General features: G+C 41.6%; 1 protein-coding gene across 2 annotated transcripts in view; it reads left to right on the top strand.

The window, feature by feature from the left end:
• LOC116822127 (monocarboxylate transporter 2-like) overlaps positions 1–10,964 on the top strand; it is a 74,225-nt gene extending 63,261 nt beyond the window's left edge. For both annotated transcript variants that reach the window (XM_032775765.2, XM_032775764.2), the window contains exons 4-5: positions 3,119–3,994; positions 8,379–10,964. In XM_032775765.2, coding sequence (XP_032631656.1) covers positions 3,119–3,994; positions 8,379–8,680 — 1,178 coding nt within the window. In that variant the 3' untranslated portion in view covers positions 8,681–10,964. The remainder of the gene's footprint in view (positions 1–3,118; positions 3,995–8,378) is intronic.
• The last annotated feature ends 6,371 nt before the right edge of the window (positions 10,965–17,335 follow it).

Here is a 17,335-nt window from a genome sequence, read left to right as displayed (position 1 = left end):
TTTGAGCTACACTACACCATTGGAATTCTGTGCAGCTAATACTACTTATTAACAATAGTTTTCCGTAATTAATTTGAAGGACCTTGACATTCCTACATTTTATTCTGTAAAGTGATATGCTTAATCAGGTACTCCACAATTAAACAAACTAATTATATAAATTAACGAACTGGAAAAAATCAGCATGGCGCTGTTTTCAAGATTCACATTTTCCAATTCAAGGATGAAATTTCCATTTTGTTTTACAGGGGATCATTCTTTAGCTAAGGGCTAGGGTGGAAAATGTGTGTTATATTTCTAAATGTAACTTTAAGACCAATATACATTACTTATATCATTTTATTTTGCAAGAGAAAGCAGCACACAGATGCTTAAAAAGATCTTTTCAGTAGAACAGATTCTTACTGGTATCCTAAAGAACCCAAGAATGCTCTGACCGTCCAACGCTCAACATTTAACATCTGTTGGGGGTAGAAAACAGATTCCAGCACATGCAATGGGAGAGCTAATGGTCAGTTAGGTGGTTGAATTACTTATGGAGATTTATAATACTCTTACTATTGCTATTTTGTTTAAATACAATAAAAAGTGTATTTTAATTTAAACATCTCTAGCTCTAGGGCCCTTTTATATTAGTAGGCGCTGCAGTGGCAGCTCATTTTTGCTATTACAATGTAATGTGCTCTGGACCGCTCAGGCCTTTTAATCTCTTGGCTAAGTTGCTCACATCAGCACATTAACCAACAGTGGAAGGGATGGTGCTACTGCACTTGATTTCTAGGTCTACTTGCCCTTCTGCAGTGGGCAGGAATGCCACAGCCCTCCCGTGGTTGAGATGTGAGGCCTAATCAAGCATGTAAGCATGTGGCCCTCTAGTGGTTAAATACCAAATGCTATGTACGGCATAATAATGGCATGGCCATATTTATTCATTTATTTATTGGGCAATGTCTAGGCATTTACCTGAGCCCAGCTAGGAGTATATTATCGAGTAGCCTGGATGTAGCAAAGGCATGGATGCCCAGGGAGAGACTTGCATGGATGCCCAGGGAGAGACTTAATGGAAAGAGTTGATTCATTTGGTCAAGTTTTTATAAGGTTGCCTGTCACCTTGGTATCTGAGCATAGACTCATCAGACTGGAAGGGACCTTGAGAGGTCATCTAGTCCAGTCCCCTGCACTCGTGGCAGGAGTAATTATCTAGACCATTCCTCACAGGTGTTTGTCTAACTTGCTCTTAAAAATCTCCAATGATGGAGACTCCACAACCTCCGTAGGCAATTTATTCCAGTGCTTAACCACCATGACAGGAAGTTTTTCTTATATCCAACCTAAACCTCCCTTGCTGCAATTTAATTCCATTGCTTCTTGTCCTATCCTCAGAGGTTAAGAAAAACAATTTACCTTCCTCCTCCTTGTAACAACCTTTTACATTCATGAAAACTGTTATCATGTCCCTTCTCAGTCTTCTCTTTTCCAGACTAATCAAACCCATTTTTTTCAGTCTTCCCTTGTAGGTCACGTTTTCTAGACCTTTAATCATTTTTGTTGCTCTTCTCTGGACTCTCTCACATCCTTCCTGAAATGTGGCACCCAGAATTGGACACAATACTCCAGTTGAGGCCTAATTAGAGCAGAGTAGAGTGAAATAATTACTTCTGGTGTCTTGCTTACAACACTCCTGCTAGTACATCCCAGAATGATGTTTTCTTTTTTTGCAGCAACGTTACACTGTTGACTCATATTTAGCTTGTGGTCCAGGATGACCCCCAGATCCCTTACTGCAGTTCTCCTTCCTAGGCGGTCATTTCCCATTTTGTATGTATGCAACTGATTGATGGTAAGAAAGCAGCCTTGACCAGCATGGTAATATGGCCCTCTGTGCTGTCAAAGAAGTGAAAGTTCGAATTAGTTTGACTCCTCAAGTTCCACACCTTTCTCCTCTCTGGCAGTTGAACAACAGTGGGGAGAGAATGAAGTCCTGCAGCTCCTCTCAGTGAAAAAGGCAAGTGCCCATAAGTGCTAGTTCTTCTATTCAGGAATGATCACGGCCACTTGAAAGCTGCTCTACGGCTCTGAGCCAGAGACCACACCATCCTCGCTGACATTTGATGGTCAGTGGTCTCCAGGACTTCTGATGGAGCTACTGCGGTTACTAAATACCATTCTCTATTGCTCATTGCCAGAATGAGTTTAGCAGCAGCTATATTAACTAGGCCGACTTCAGCACCAGAAAATGGTCAAAAGCTGGATTTAAAGTCAAAAGCGCCAGTAAAGTCGAGGTCTGTCTAGTTGCATGGTTACTAAAGAGTGTGTGATCAAGTCACAGCGAACAGGCCATAATATAATTATGCAAACATGATAATATGCTAGCAGTAATAAAGCAGTCATAGTGTTTTTGTAATAAATGGGTACTGTTACCATGCCAAGCTGTTGTGTCTGGACAAAAGCACATGGGACCTGTACACTTCTATTTGGTCTTTTAGGGATACAGATTTCCATATTCTGTGAGCCATTACTATAAGGGTGAGATTTTCAGCCCATGGTGAGGGGCTGGAAAGTGGCTTTAAGCCACCTTTGCACCCTCCTGATATTGGGCTTCTCAGGGAGGCTGAAGAGGCCCCAGGTATAAATTGGACAGCACCAGGGGCCTTGCAAAGTGACAGCAGCATCTCCAGGTTACTCTATGGGCCACAGCGCCGCCTGGCATCTCCTCAGCACTGCTTGCTGCCCTGACTTCTTGTTCTTTGTTATCATAAGCACCTAGGAGCCTAGTCATGGCTCCACTGCGCTAGGTGCTGTTCAAATGCAGAACAAAAACATGGTCCCTGCCTCACTTGAGCCTTCTGCCCCCAGCATGCCCCCTTTGTCAAGGGGGTCCTTGGAGGCAGCTTTAGGGCTGTCTTCCTCCATTCCTGCATCGGGTGACGCCTTCCCCTGGTCAGAGCTGGGGATTTTAGGGCCACTTCACGCCAGTCCAGCCCTTGCACCTGGTATAAAGGGAGCCAGAGTGGCAGTGAGGATCTCACCCTTGATTTAAACAGAGCCATATTCCGAATGGAGGAATTGGTGGTATAGTTTACACCGTTTGTCACTGTTTTTTTCCCATCTATTACAGGATTTGGCCTTGCTCTTAACCTTCAGCCTTCAGTGATAATCATCGGGAAATACTTTTTGAAAAGGAGACCCATCGCCAACGGCCTTGCCATGGCTGGGAGCCCCGTAATGCTGTTTACTCTTGCTCCTTTGAATCAGTTCCTCTTTGACAATTTTGGCTGGAGGGGCAGTTTCTTTATTCTTGGGGCAATTTTACTGAACTGCTGTGTGGCTGGCGCTCTCTTCAGGCCCATTGGAATGGCAGCAGATCCTGTTCGGAAACAAACCGTCAAGCAAGCTGAAAAGACTGTAAAAGAGCCGCCCAATAACAGCTCCATTGAAATGGTCCCTCTCAAAACTGTCAGTTTGTTGAGCGGAACAGAAGACAAGGAGGACAAAGACTGCTGTGAGAAGTTCAATAAGTACCTTGATTTCTCCCTCTTTAAGCACAGAGGTTTCCTGATTTACCTGATTGGAAACGTGCTCATGTTTCTGGGATTTTTTGCCCCTATTGTTTTCTTGGCACCTTATGCGAAGCACCTTGGCATTGATGAATACTCAGCAGCCTTCCTCCTTTCTATCCTTGCAATAGTCGACATGATCGCCAGACCCACCACTGGAATTATTGCCAACAGTAAATGGGTGAGGCCAAAGATCCAGTATTTTTTCAGCTTTTCAATTGCTTTTAATGGTGCATGCCATCTCCTGTGTCCCTTAGCCACAGGCTATACGGGTCTAGTCGTATACTCTGTCTTTTTTGGCTTGGGCTTTGGTATGGTTTGTGCCATGCTCTTTGAAACCCTCATGGACCTCGTGGGAGCTGTGCGATTCACAAGTGCTGTTGGCCTTGTCACCATAGTGGAGTGTTGCACGATACTTCTTGGACCACCTATTGGAGGTGAGAATGTTTCTATACTATAACTCTAGTGACATGTCAGCTTTTGATCTAATTCTGAGATTGGTACTGAGATAAATACAGGATGCAGAGGGGTGGGGCTAACTTCATCTTCTCCATTTCAATCCCGCTTTTTTTTTTTTTTTTTTTTTGGAAAATAATAATGTGTAGAGTAATAAAGGTAATAGATTTGTCCTCCAAGATTTCTCTTACTGAGGATTTAGCAACATTAAAAACAAAAAGATCATCTCTCATATGTTCGTTCCTTGGACCTGAACTTGCATATGTCCCATATATAAAAATTCCCATTGAAACTAACAGTTGTGTGGTGAGGCTTTTAGGCGTCATCCGTCAAACACGTAGGTGTGTAAGTGGCTTTACGCAATGTGACTACTCATATATGTAAACTTATTCACATGCATAAGTGTTAACAGGCCAGGGTCTCTATCTTGCAGAGCATTGACTGCTTAACGCCACCATCCAGCACATGGTTAATTTTAAACATGATAATAATCCCATTGAAATCCCTTTGCTGAATCAAGCCCCCTGGATCTTAGCTGATGGTTTTTTTTTGTTTGTAAGGACACAATAGGTCCATATTGCCACAGATGTGTGTGCTTTTAATTTCTGTGCAGCTGTACTTTCTTGCCTTAAAGGAACTCGGCACGCTTCCATTTATAGATGTTCATCCTCTCAGCTTGGCCAATAGCCTTCCAGCTCTAAAGACTGTAGTGAAGAAAATGGCCTGTTTTTTAAAAGAAAAAATCATTTATTTTGAATAGATTTGAGAATTTTTGCTTCTCCTTCTTACAGTTTTAAAAAATATATAATATTCCTAAAATATTTGACAAAATAGAAAATAAATATGAATGCGATCTGGCTGCCTTTATTCTTTTCTCATATGTCCCACACGAAAAACTTGAGTTTGTGTTATCTTAGACTGCAAGCAGTTCAGAGCAGGGACCTATGTTGTTGTAAAGTGCTTAGCCCCAGATATATGTGGCAAAATTGTCAGCACTGACCAGCTTTGTCACAGGGTTTCCTCAGACACCATTTTCCCTTTGTTCTCAAGCACCATATTACAATTTATTGCACTACAAGATGATGCTACAAAAACCTGTAACAACCCTGGATCAGTACTGCAGGAAAGTTACGCAGCATCTCTGTGCATGTGATAGCACTCTTGGAAAGGGAGTGAAGCACCTAAATACCTTTAAGGCTGTGGATCTAACTCCCACTGAAATAATGAATGAATAATGAATTAAGCACCTAAATATCACTGAGGATGAGGGCCCTAGATGTTAGCTAGTATTCAGAGTAAGAGTTCTAAATTGTTCATAGCTCTAAGTGCCACTCTGATAAAGGATTGATAATTTAAGACGACATCAAACAAAAATGAGGCCATTTGCTGTCAGTGGAAGGACATCTGGGGACCTCTTTTATGATTGTAACCCTCCGTCTCACATACACGCTGAGAACCCAGTCTCCAATAGTCTGTCCTCTCATTGCACCTTCAGTACTTTTTGGCTTTGAAAGAACCAAAAAGTCCCACTTGTGCGCAGCTTGCAAGGTGGTTGCAGTCACTGTGTGTGCTCCATCTGGTAAAGCAAACAGAGCGGCAGTCACCTTTACTAGCTCTCACTGGCCGCAGCTCAGTACTTGAACATACCTGTAACGAAACATGAGAGCGGTACTACTAAACGCAGCCTACTTTATAACCTCGAGCTTTAAGTTCATTCTCCTCAAAGGTCCATGCTAACAATACATGTTCAAACCTGCAGCAATGCCCAGAATCATTTGGCAGGCAGTAGAAGGATTCTCCCGTGAATAAAATTACATTATATTGGGATATTATGTAGCATGTGCTGTAAATTCCTTTCCCATCAAGGAGCAAACAATATCTACATAATATAATTATTTAACACACTTTTCACCTCTCTGGGCCCATCATAAAACCTCATGTGGCCATGAGTTAAATGAGTTTGTATGTGACACCCAGCTGCCATTTATTCTGCATATATCGCTGGAATAGCAGAGGGTGGTGCAGGCGCGGAAGAGTAGCTTGCACCACACCCACATGCTGGATAGGGTAACTGTCCATTGCTAGTACCTTTATGTGCGCTGAATGGCCGTCAACTTTTAACTAGGCTTGGCGCTCTGCAGGTATTTGTATATAAAACTGTTAAACTGTGATAGCGGCTTACAACCCAACTTTACGTGATAGCAAATCTCAGCACTCACAAGGGAAAGGTAGAGTTAATGCGGTTTTGAATGTCATAGGATAAAAAACTAAGAGCTGACTAAGCTTCGTTCTCTCACGTTTTACAGAGCAATTTAATTCTTCCTTTCACTGTGTAGCTTACAGTGTGTGGCAGAAGCAGCTGCAGCTCCTCTTTTCACACAGTCATTACATAGTTCATAGCAAATTGAAGGTTTTAAGGTGACTGTTTTCTAAGTTCTGTAATTTTTATGCAAGAGATTAAGCTAATTGCCAAAGACTGCTAATGAGGCCAAAACAGTGCTGTGTAATAGTAATATTAGTTTTGGAGTATTTTTTTCATCATTTTAATAAGCAACAAATTTATTGGTTCTTTGGCATTTAATAACCCACTGCAGGGTTCTGCTTTAATGAACTAAGCAAATTGTTCCCTGTGTGTTTTATAGCTTTTCTTATTCTCAAAGGAAAAGAGGCGAGACTATCCTACTGTTGAATTTTCCAATACTCTACTCATTAAAACCCTCATTGAAACCTATTTAACAGACTTCCAGATCATCCTGATTACCAGGGAGGAAGAATTGCTGTAATTAGCCTTTGGTTGATGTTTCATGAGTAACATCCATAAGACAATGTATTGAGAGCTGTGTACCAGGATATCTATAGAAGAAAGCAGATTGGTGACCAAAACCACCTGAAATAATTTTTGCAATTAGTAAATATGTTTAGTGTCCAAAAAATACCTAGTTAGAGTAAGCATACTTTGGGATAATTAATCACCAGACTTTCAACAGATTAGTTGTCACTCAGGAAGTAATTAAAGGTTCCCCTTCTCAAAGAGAAAAAATAGTTTAAAAAAATCAGAGCTTATATACAGCCTGTTAAGTGCAAGAAAGAACTAAAAAGGCTATGCTTGAGGTCAATCTTATTTTAATTAGGATTTGGGATGTTAAATTCAATCCTATATTGCTCCCATACACAGGCATTAATACTCAGCATCTCAGTCTCAACAAAGTTTGCATTATGTTACATTTGACATAATGGCAAACATTGACAGGTCAGTTAAACCAAAGCTTTTCAATGTTTCCATAACTCCATTGCCAAGGCATTAACCTTTGAGATGAAGCTGTCACATTTTTCCTGCCATTGAAAACAGCTGTAGGTTGTGGTGTTATAGCTGTGTTGATCCCAGGATACTAGAGATGCAAAGTGGGTGAGGTAATATCTTTTATCGAACCAGCTTCTGTTGGTGAAAGAGACAAGTTTTCGAACTTATACAGGTGACCTGAAGAAGGGCTCTGTGTAAGCTTGAAAGCTTGTCCCTCTCACCAACGGAAGTGGTTCAATAAAAGCTATTACCTCACACACTTTGCATCTCTAATTGAAAATGGTTAACATTGACAGCACCCTCTTTGCTTTCCCTGCAACTAATGTTACACGTTCTATGGAAAGCCCTTTCACCTCTAGTTCACCAGTTCTAGCCCAGGCAAGGCTGGTAATGACTGAACGTCATTGCCACCTGATTGCTGCTTAGTGAATTGGTGGGTCTCCATCCCATATCTTAATGGCCCGGTGTCTCAACAGACAGGCCACTGTCATAATTATCTCCAGTCCTAACAAAGAGGCTGGGGACTGACTCAGCTAGGTGGACCTTATTCATCCCGTGCTTAATCCAAAGACTATTGAAATCAATGGAAAGACTTCCATTAACTTCAGTGCCTTTGGATCAGGTGATTCTTGCAGTTGAAGGCAGAGGCTTGATGGCAAGGGTGATGGAGAGAACCTGGTGCTGCCAATTTGGTACTATGCACAAGCCCTAAATTCACTTAATAGCACAAAAATATCTGTTAATAAAGAATTATAATATTTTATTATATAGTTCTGTTTTTCATGTGCATATGAAAGGCCTCCATCACTCAAAGACTTAAGCAAGGGTTAACATTATGCAGTATGAATAGTTTCATTGACTTCAATATGATACTCACAGGACGTAAAGTTAAGCATATACTAAGCCTTTGCAGGATCAGAGCCTAAATTATTAGAAAGTACAGAAAATATCCTATTCTGCACTACTATCACAGTGTTCAGAAACAGAAGCCACCATAGATATTTTGATTTTTGCCTTCACATCTAAACTATGTCTAAACTATGTTTCTGTTTTGCAATTCACAGGTACACTTATAGATACTTTTGGAGATTACAAATACATGTTCATTAAATGTGGAGCTGTGATGGTCTTAGCAGGAGCATTCCTGTTCATCATGAATTACTACAATTACCGTATGCTGGCGAAAGAGGAGAGGGAAAGAATAGCAACAGAAGAGACCATGAAGGACAACAAACATATAAGGACAGAAACAGAGGATGGAAATATCTGGGCCAAAGAAAAGATGCAGGATGGTCCAGAGGTGGAACCTTTGACAGATGAAAAAGAGGGGCTAAAAAAAGAAGTGAATGGCAAAAGTGAAGTCTAAGCTTGTTTTAACAGGTTGATTGGGAAACTGCTTTTTGTGTTTCTTAAATTGACTGTAACAATGACATGACTTTAGATGTCTAAATCTGCATTGATTCTGCTCTATTTCTACTCTTTGCTTTGCCTAGGAAAAGCCTAAAGGAAAGAAAAAAAAGTCTAGCTTCTTACGAAGTGCTGGCACATAGAGTGCAATACCTGTTCCTATATTGTTGGAGTGCTGCATCGTTTTTCTTTAGCTAGTTCCTGTTACCAATAGGGATCTTAAAAGCATCCAGCCTCCATTCTGCTCTTAGGCCTGCTCCAATGTCCATGAAAGGCTATGAGCTAGGAGTGCGATTTCCCTGCTTGCGTATGCAGACTCGAGCTGGCTCTCATTGAGCTAGCATGAGTCTAAGTAGCCGTGTAGCTATGGTAGCACGGGGAGCAGCAGCAGAGGTCTGGGTAAGCTGAACGGAGTACACACCCACCAGTTTTAGGCAGGTTTGTACTCAACATGGCTCAGCCATACCTCCACTGCCCCCACCCAGGCTGACATGGCTACACTGCTATTAATGCTCATGCTAACCCAATGACAGCTAGCGGAAGTACGTGTACACGAGCAGGGAAATCACACCACTTGCTCATAGTGTAGATGTAGCTGAAGTCCATGCAAAACGTCCCACTGGCTGCAGTGAGCTTTGAATTAGATTGTATTAGAGAGGAATATTCCACTGCGACGAAGTGGGTATTCACCCGTGAAAGCTCATGCTCCAATATGTCTTTAGTCTATAAGGTGCCACAGGACTCTTTGCGTCATTTAAGTACTGTCATTATGGGCCTGATCAGTGTCTAGGGAAACCAACAGCAAGACTCCCGTTGACATCAGTGTGTATTGGATCAGGCCTCAAGGACCTATCAGGAAAGCTTAAATGCTTCCCTCATTTAGCCGCTTCACTTTTACTAATACACCTTCATCACAGGGAAAATTACCTAGGCTTAATACCAATCACCTTCATTTTGAAGCCATGCTTGGTTTAAAGATTCAGCTTGAATTGAAGCCTTGGCTTCTAACAAGACAGTGTGCCCCGGTACGTGGTTGTGTGTGTGCAGTACCTGATAGGCCACGTGGTCTTGTGGACTGAGTACAGGATCTGGAGCTAGGCAGCCGCCAGCTTGACCAATGACTTGCTGTAGGGCCTTGGGAAAACAGCTCTGAGCCAAATCCACAGGCACCGTGAGCAGAGTAACTTAACAAAGGTGAAATTCACCCTGTGTAGGGGACCAGCATGAGCCTGTGCACCACTTAAGCCTTCAAGAAAAGGGCAAAAGTTAATTCCATCAACGTCAATCAACAGTGACAACTGAGTGGGAACAACTGGAGTCCTGCAACGACTTACACACGGGACGTTGGGAGCCACTGAACCAAACTGTAAACCCTGTATATAATGGAAACCACTTCAAGCCAGGGGGTGTGGCAGCACCTATGCTTACACATATGTTTAACTTTACTCCTAGCTAGTCCCATTGACTTCAATGAGACGAGTCACGTGAATAAAGCTAAGCCCGTGGGTTCGCAGGATCAAGGCCACTGGCTTCCATAGAGTTTCACTCACCCTCAACGGTCCTATATATCTGTTTCCCCAGCCACAAGTTTTCTCATCAATAAACTGCAGGTAATAACAACAGGGAGTTGTGAGGGCTCATTAGTTAAACTGTAAAGGTTTGTATAAACACCAACACCCAGGTCCTAAGTGGTATTTAGGCACCTAACTCCTATTCCTTTCCCTTGGCATTAGGCACCTAAATTCCGTTGAGAACCTGGGCCTAAGTATTATTAATGACTTCCCAGCTCACTGCAAATATTGGAGAAAAATCATATTTCATAGCTCTGTCATCTGAGAACAGTATTTAATTAAACCCAAGCTACAGACTGAGTACAGCTTAGCTGTGAACGATGGCTTTTTACAAATGAATCTTTTCTATGTACTCTGCTGCCCTTTAAACATAGGTCAGAACTGTAGGTTCCTCCACAGGACTTGGGGCTGTGCAGTGGGTTGAAATGCTGTTACCATTGAAGTCAGTGGTGCTAGGATTTCATCCTTAGGCACCATCTTATGTTTGTTGCGGACAGCACCTTCCAGTAACATTGGATTTTTTTTTTTTAAATACTCGTTATCACAGTCATGTAAATATGAACAAAACTATTCCAAACTAATGGCATTCATGGAGGTGCCAGAACATTTCCTGACAGCACGTCATTTGTAAGCTTTAAGCTATTCAATAAAGCTCTCTTTAAAAAAAAGCAATTGTAATTGATTCAGTGTCAGTTTGTGAGGATAATGTTGTGCTTTCCCTTTAAGTCTGGTGATAGCATCACATACAGTAGTATCCATTCCAGCTACATGTAAGTGAGAGTATAGATTGCTGCAAACAGAGTGGGGACTAAGCCTCATCCTTTTCCACTCCAAAAGCCAGTGGAACTCAGTAACACCGAGGCGAAGAACAAAGCAGGGTTCATAGAGGGATTGGATGTTTATATGGATAACCAGAATATAGAGCATTATAGCAGTAAATGTTAAGACTAAACAAGAGTTCGAGCAGGGATATAAACCTTCCTGCCCAGGGCATAAACCAGCCACTAATTGAGGGTCAGCAGGTTATTCCATACTTGTGTACAGCTGGGCTTAATGTACCGCCTTCTGAAACAGTTGGTATTGGACATTATCAGTGAGAAGCTAGTGCTCTAGAGAGACCTTCGGGCTGATGCAGTCTGGCTGTTCCTAAGTGCACCCATAGTTTTTAAAATGAATGGGTTTTTTAATGCAGCTGGGTGGGGTGGGGGTGAGTTCCATTTGATATTGCATGAACACCTGATAGATTTCCCTTTGCCCTCAATGGGAACAAGATTGTGACCCTGATTCCTAGCCCATTGAACCGAATGGAAAGATTTCCCTTGACTTCAATGGGCTTTATAGCAGCCACAATGATCTTTACTGTAGCTTTTTCGAAGAGGAAATATTTTACTCCTTGGTTTAAGTGATACAGCTTCTCCAGACTACACAATCTCTTCCATTTGTTTCTGCAAGCATCACCAGGTCTAACACTGACTTGCTTCTTGCTAGCTGTGATCCCTGATGTATTTAGGAACCTTGGGGTCTTTAATCTCCTTTTGATGCATGTGCATAACTCTTGTTAACATCAATGGCAGCTAAACAAACAGAACAAAAGACTTTCTTGTCACCATGCCTGTTGCTCAGCTCTTGGTGAAATGTTAATTAAACCAAACCCATATGCAATTCAGGTAATATCCTAACAAGATTATTATGAACATGCTTGTCATGTACCTGCCAATCACGATATGGACGCTGTGCAACTGATGCAGGTAGGCCAGTAACCTGCGTCAGGTGCACAGCATCTATATCATGATTTAATAATGGGCAGGAAATAAACCTTAATTTACTGTATAAGGCCTAAGTATTTATTATTAACAGTTTGACCATGCAGAACTCCACTCAGAGCATGGAGGATTGCATGGTTTTGGTTGTGCCTTAAAAAATGTACCTAATCTGGAATATTACAGCTAACCTTTGCTCCTGTTTTTCAACTCTGATGTCACTCATATTCCAGACAGACTAAACCAAGATGGTTGTCACAACACATACAGTGGACATGTCAAAAAAAACCACACCAACCTGTATTTTTGCACTCTGATATATTATGTGGGCCAGGATTTCCAAATCTAAATCAAGCATTCACTATTGACCATCACATGTTTTATCTTCCATTAATAGGTACAACCCAACAGGTTAAATAATGTCTCAGCCTCTTCATAAAGAGTTGCCCAGAGAAACGTTATGGCATATTGAAAAGGCCATTTACAGAATGGCTTAATAAAATCAGATGAATATTTTAGTATGAAAAAAAGTAGAACCATAATCTCTCCTACCAAGGCCTGGAACAGTCTAGTGACCTTCACAGAAATATCCAAAGCATAATACTCACTGTATTTTTATTTTGATACTGCTTGTCTTGATCAAGGTTAGCCTATTCTTCTGATCATTTTCTGTCTCTTGTAAGGTATTTTTATATTATCTTATTCTGCTGTAACTATTTTAAAAGTTAGAAGACCCATCACAATTCAGTAACAAATATTCTGCGGTTTGTAAAGCTAACATACCAAATACACATCAGTTACCAAGAGAGCCATCTGCTCTCTCTTCTCCTTAGCTGGGTCAGTACACATTACCTTGCAAGCCTATGACATAAGGGGATTCTAATTCAAGCACATTTTATTGGCATAATTTTCAGTTTTTGCCCTACTGAGTCCTCCCCCTTTTGGGCATGCAGCTGGTGGCAGGGGAAAGAACGGACATGTCTCCACCTTCAAAACAGACCGTTTGGGTATCTAAAGTGGCATGGTCTAAATTTAAGCTGACCCAGTAGTTGTGTTGAAGAGCAGAGCTTCTGAAATACAATTTTTTGCAAGATATTAGGTGGAATCTTAGTCTTAGTGAAGTCAGAGGCAAAATTCTCATTGACTTCAAATAGTGGCAGGATCTCACCAGCTGTGCCTTTTCTTCCTCTAAAAGCTTCTGCGTTTAAATAAGATCCTCATAGGCCAGCAGCTCATGGATGCCTCCTGCTTATCTCTCACTTGTCAGCCTGAACCAACATCAACCTTAGAATACCTACTCCCGCTACCACACCAAATATCAGCTTCATCAGATACAGCATCCAAATTCTCCTTGATGAAGAACTAGGGAAAGATGAGGATCTATCCTCCTTCTCTTTAATCTAGTTCTTCTGGGACAGAATTCAAAGTCTGCTGGCACCAGCATGAGTCTTTTCATTTACCGCACTAGCCTAGCACTCCTAATTGCATGCTGTCTCCTTGATGTCATTGAAAGCAGCTGAGAATCATCTCTGGTGGGTCTGATAATGAGGGCTCCACTACAACAGGGCTGCTTTCATATCTCAGCCTCTCACCAGCTCTCATCAATCTGTTCACTCTAGAAACAATTGGTTAGATCCTCAGCTGGCATAATGCAGTATAGCTCCACTGAAGTCAATGGACATAATGCTGATTTACCCCAGCTGAGAATTGGCACCATGAGATAATGAAACTCCAAAAGAAGCTTAATAAATAAAATAAAAATAACACTACTACAGACAGTAACATTTCTAATGCAGATAAATAAACATATCCATATGTGGAAAGCATAAATAAACTTATAAATCTTAATGTTAGCACAGCACACATGTACAACAGGCTGTCAGTATGTTTAATAACAAGTTCCTGATCTCTTAATAACTCTCCTTGGGTTAATCCACCAGTTCTCTCATAATTTCCTTCAAGCTATATTCTTTCTTTATTACTTGGGCTGCTCCTTTGTCCATATTTATGTTGTTTCTGTAAGATTACAACACCATTTCTATCATCCGAGAGGCCAGCCTGTGTTAATATAGTCATTAGGTCTAAAGTAACTTTCTGAATGACAGTTCCCTGGCTCTATAAGGATTTGATGCTACAAAACGCGGAACACTCTGATTTTAACCCAGCAAAGCTTTTAAGCATATGAGTAGCCCCAGTGATATTTGACTCTGTGTTTAAAGTTAACCATATGCATAAGTGCTTTGCTGAATTGGGGCCAGAGTATTCAGCACCTGTCAGGATCAATCCTTAAATTGGGCTTCCAAAGACAATTGCCGCAAGTAAACTTTCATCAGCTCATTTTGCAGTTGTTGAAAATGAAAGTGATGTAATGATAACCATCCTTTGGAGTGTGCTCTTGAGAAGCAATGCACACTGTGTGTGCATCTAATTTGGTGATTTGCATGGCAACTCGGACACACAAATCATATTTACATGCGTGCTCAAGTCTGGAAAGCATCTGTGAATGCAGGTCAAGAGGAATGAATGGTGGTTAATAAACATACATAACAGGCACACAGGAGTGTAATTGAGATTTTAGATGTGCAGGGATGGTTTTCAACCCATTCCACTTGAGGTCAAGTACTAGACATACATTTTGCATTAAATTAACTTGTAACCGTATGGAAAGTGTGTCACTCAGACACTCACGGATAGCTTGGGGTTTTAAAAGAATCCTTAGTTTGTTGTTTAGCCAAAAAGTCCCTTTTATGTAGCAAAAATCCAGGCCAGATGGCAAAACCATATCCATGAAACAGTCCTTGAAGAAACAGAAGCAGAGGAATCACTGTGGAAGATTTTTCCTGTCCCTCTGCTACTGCAATGGCCCTGTCAAGGACTGCCAGGCAATTCTCATGAGGTTCACTCCCATCTGTTTTAGGTCACAGAAGCTGTGCAAGCTGAGACCATGAGGTAGCACTAGCTCTGCAGCCTGCTCTATTGTTTTTAAAAATGACAGCTGTTTCACAGGAAGGCCTGACCAGCACCTCCTATGGGTTTGTAACAGAGCTGGATGAAGCTGTGTGATTGCTTTCAGATTTGCTTCAGTTGGCCCAGAGCTGAAGACGAGCTCTGTGTAAGCTCAAAAGCTTTGCTCTCTCCCCAACAGAAGTCGGTCAACACAAGATATTACCTCACCCATCTTGTCTCTCCAATTGCTTCAAAGAGAGCTCCTCACACAAACTGAGATGTGCAAAACTTCGAAAGCTCAAAATTTCCTCTCCAATCAATTACACCTCATTAGATGCAAGAGAATGCCTGAGCGATCCCTTTTCTCCATTAACAATTCTATTCTTTATCGCAGCCTAAGAGAAAACCACAGCACAAGTAATGCTGGCTAATTTGGTATAATTTATAACACTTTAGAGATGCTCTTAGACTTAGATTCATTCCCTGTATTACCTTTTAATTTACAGTCTCCCCCCCCCCTATTCCCTTACACATTGCCTTTGAATTTGACCCACTGAATCTAATGCAATGGAAGGGACCCCAGCTGGCTGAATTCTACACTGATGGACCAAAATGAAGGGACGTAACAAGATAAGCAACTAACAGCAGAGTACAAAATTGTGTTAGTGAGAGCAGGCTAATCTCTACATTTACGCTTGATTATACTTCCTGTTCCTTAATCTATGAGCTACTCTGACTTGGGTTCCTTCATTTCCCCAGCAGTATATGGGGGATTGAGACTAAGGAAGTGTATGTTAGTCAGAGTATAAAGTAGTGTGATGGAGCCTAATTTACTCAAGTGGACACATTTCCTCTAAATTTGGCCCTGCTTCGCTCAGGCTTTGTTGACACTGTAATCAAAACTGTGACTGCAGCTCACGTAGACCTTAGCCAGGCTAGCTTCCGTCTAGCTAACTTGTTTAAAATAGCAGTGATGATATGGCAGCTGAATTTTTCACACCCCTGAGTGCCACAGCTATGTCAACCTAAATTGAAGTGGAGCCCAGGCCTATATCTGCTAATGCTGTGGTTTGGTGAGCACCAGAGATACAGGGCCTAACCCTGTAGCCTTTGCTCATGTGAGTTGCCAGAGATGCAGGATTGGACCACACACTTTACAGCAAGAAGGAACACTAGATTGTCTAGTCTGGTCTCCTGCATGTCAGAGGGCCTCAAATTTCATCCAGTGACACATGTATTGAGCCCGTTAACTGAGCTAAAACATATCTTCCACAAAGGAAGCCAGTGTTTAAAGGTAATTTACTTCCTACGTTTTTTATGTTTTCTGTTGCTAGGGAAACCTGTCAAGCAAAATGCCAGCTAAGATGCAGTCAAGGGTCAACAGTTAACAAAATGGTTAAGCAAGACTTGTGGAGAAAGCACAGGCAGCTGCAGTTTCTGATTCTTCTTCAAGTACTGTCCCTATGAGTGCTCCACTGTAGGTGCACGTGCTTTTCCTGGGGTGCTGGTCGGAGAACTTTGGTAGCATAGACTCATAGACTTTAAGGTCAGAAGGGACCATTATGATCATCTAGTCTGACCTCCTGCACAATGCAGGCCACAAAATCTCACCCACCACCAGCCAGCAAGGAAAGAATTCTCTGCAGTAAGTCAGATCCCACCCCATCTAACATCCCATCACAGACCACTGGACATACTTACCTGCTGATAATCAAAGATCAGTTGCCAAATTAATTGCCAAAATTAGGCTATCTCATCATACCACCCACTCCATAAACTTGTCAAACTTAGTCTTAAAGCCAGATATGTCTTTTGCCCCCAGTGCTCCCCTTGGAAGGCTGTTCCAGAACTTCCTGTCCATTCAGCCGGCTTCTGGTTTTGTAAATAAAAGGGTTGTGCATTTGCCATTGTCTAGGCACACCTGTGACTGTGAGAGAGCTAAATTAGAGCCTAGGAAGGGGAAGAGGCTTTTCAGCAGCCAGCGCACAAACAAAAATAAATCGATTTGCGCTCCTTTTAATGTAGGCAACTGTTGAGTGACTCAAATCCAAAAGTTCCATAACAAAGCTGAATGGAAGAGATATTAGTTATGTTAAACAGCTTCCTCTATGTACCTCCATAGCCTAACCAAACGTATATTTGCAATACACAGTCATTTTGTGTAGTACTATGTAGCTGTTGTATGAGAGACTGGCCAACAGACTGGACACCAGATTTCTTTGGCTGCATTCAGAAATTGCAGGTTTATAAGAATTAGCTAAGGTGGGACTGTCATGCCACGCAGCAGTGACATTAACATTGATTATAAAATATGAGCAGGCACAGTTAGACACACCA

The sequence above is a fragment of the Chelonoidis abingdonii genome, chromosome 17, assembly GCF_003597395.2.
Source record: "Chelonoidis abingdonii isolate Lonesome George chromosome 17, CheloAbing_2.0, whole genome shotgun sequence".
Classification (NCBI taxonomy): domain Eukaryota; kingdom Metazoa; phylum Chordata; order Testudines; family Testudinidae; genus Chelonoidis; species Chelonoidis abingdonii.
The sequence above is the reverse complement of the archived record's forward strand: the minus strand, read 5'-3'. Positions and strand labels throughout refer to the sequence as shown.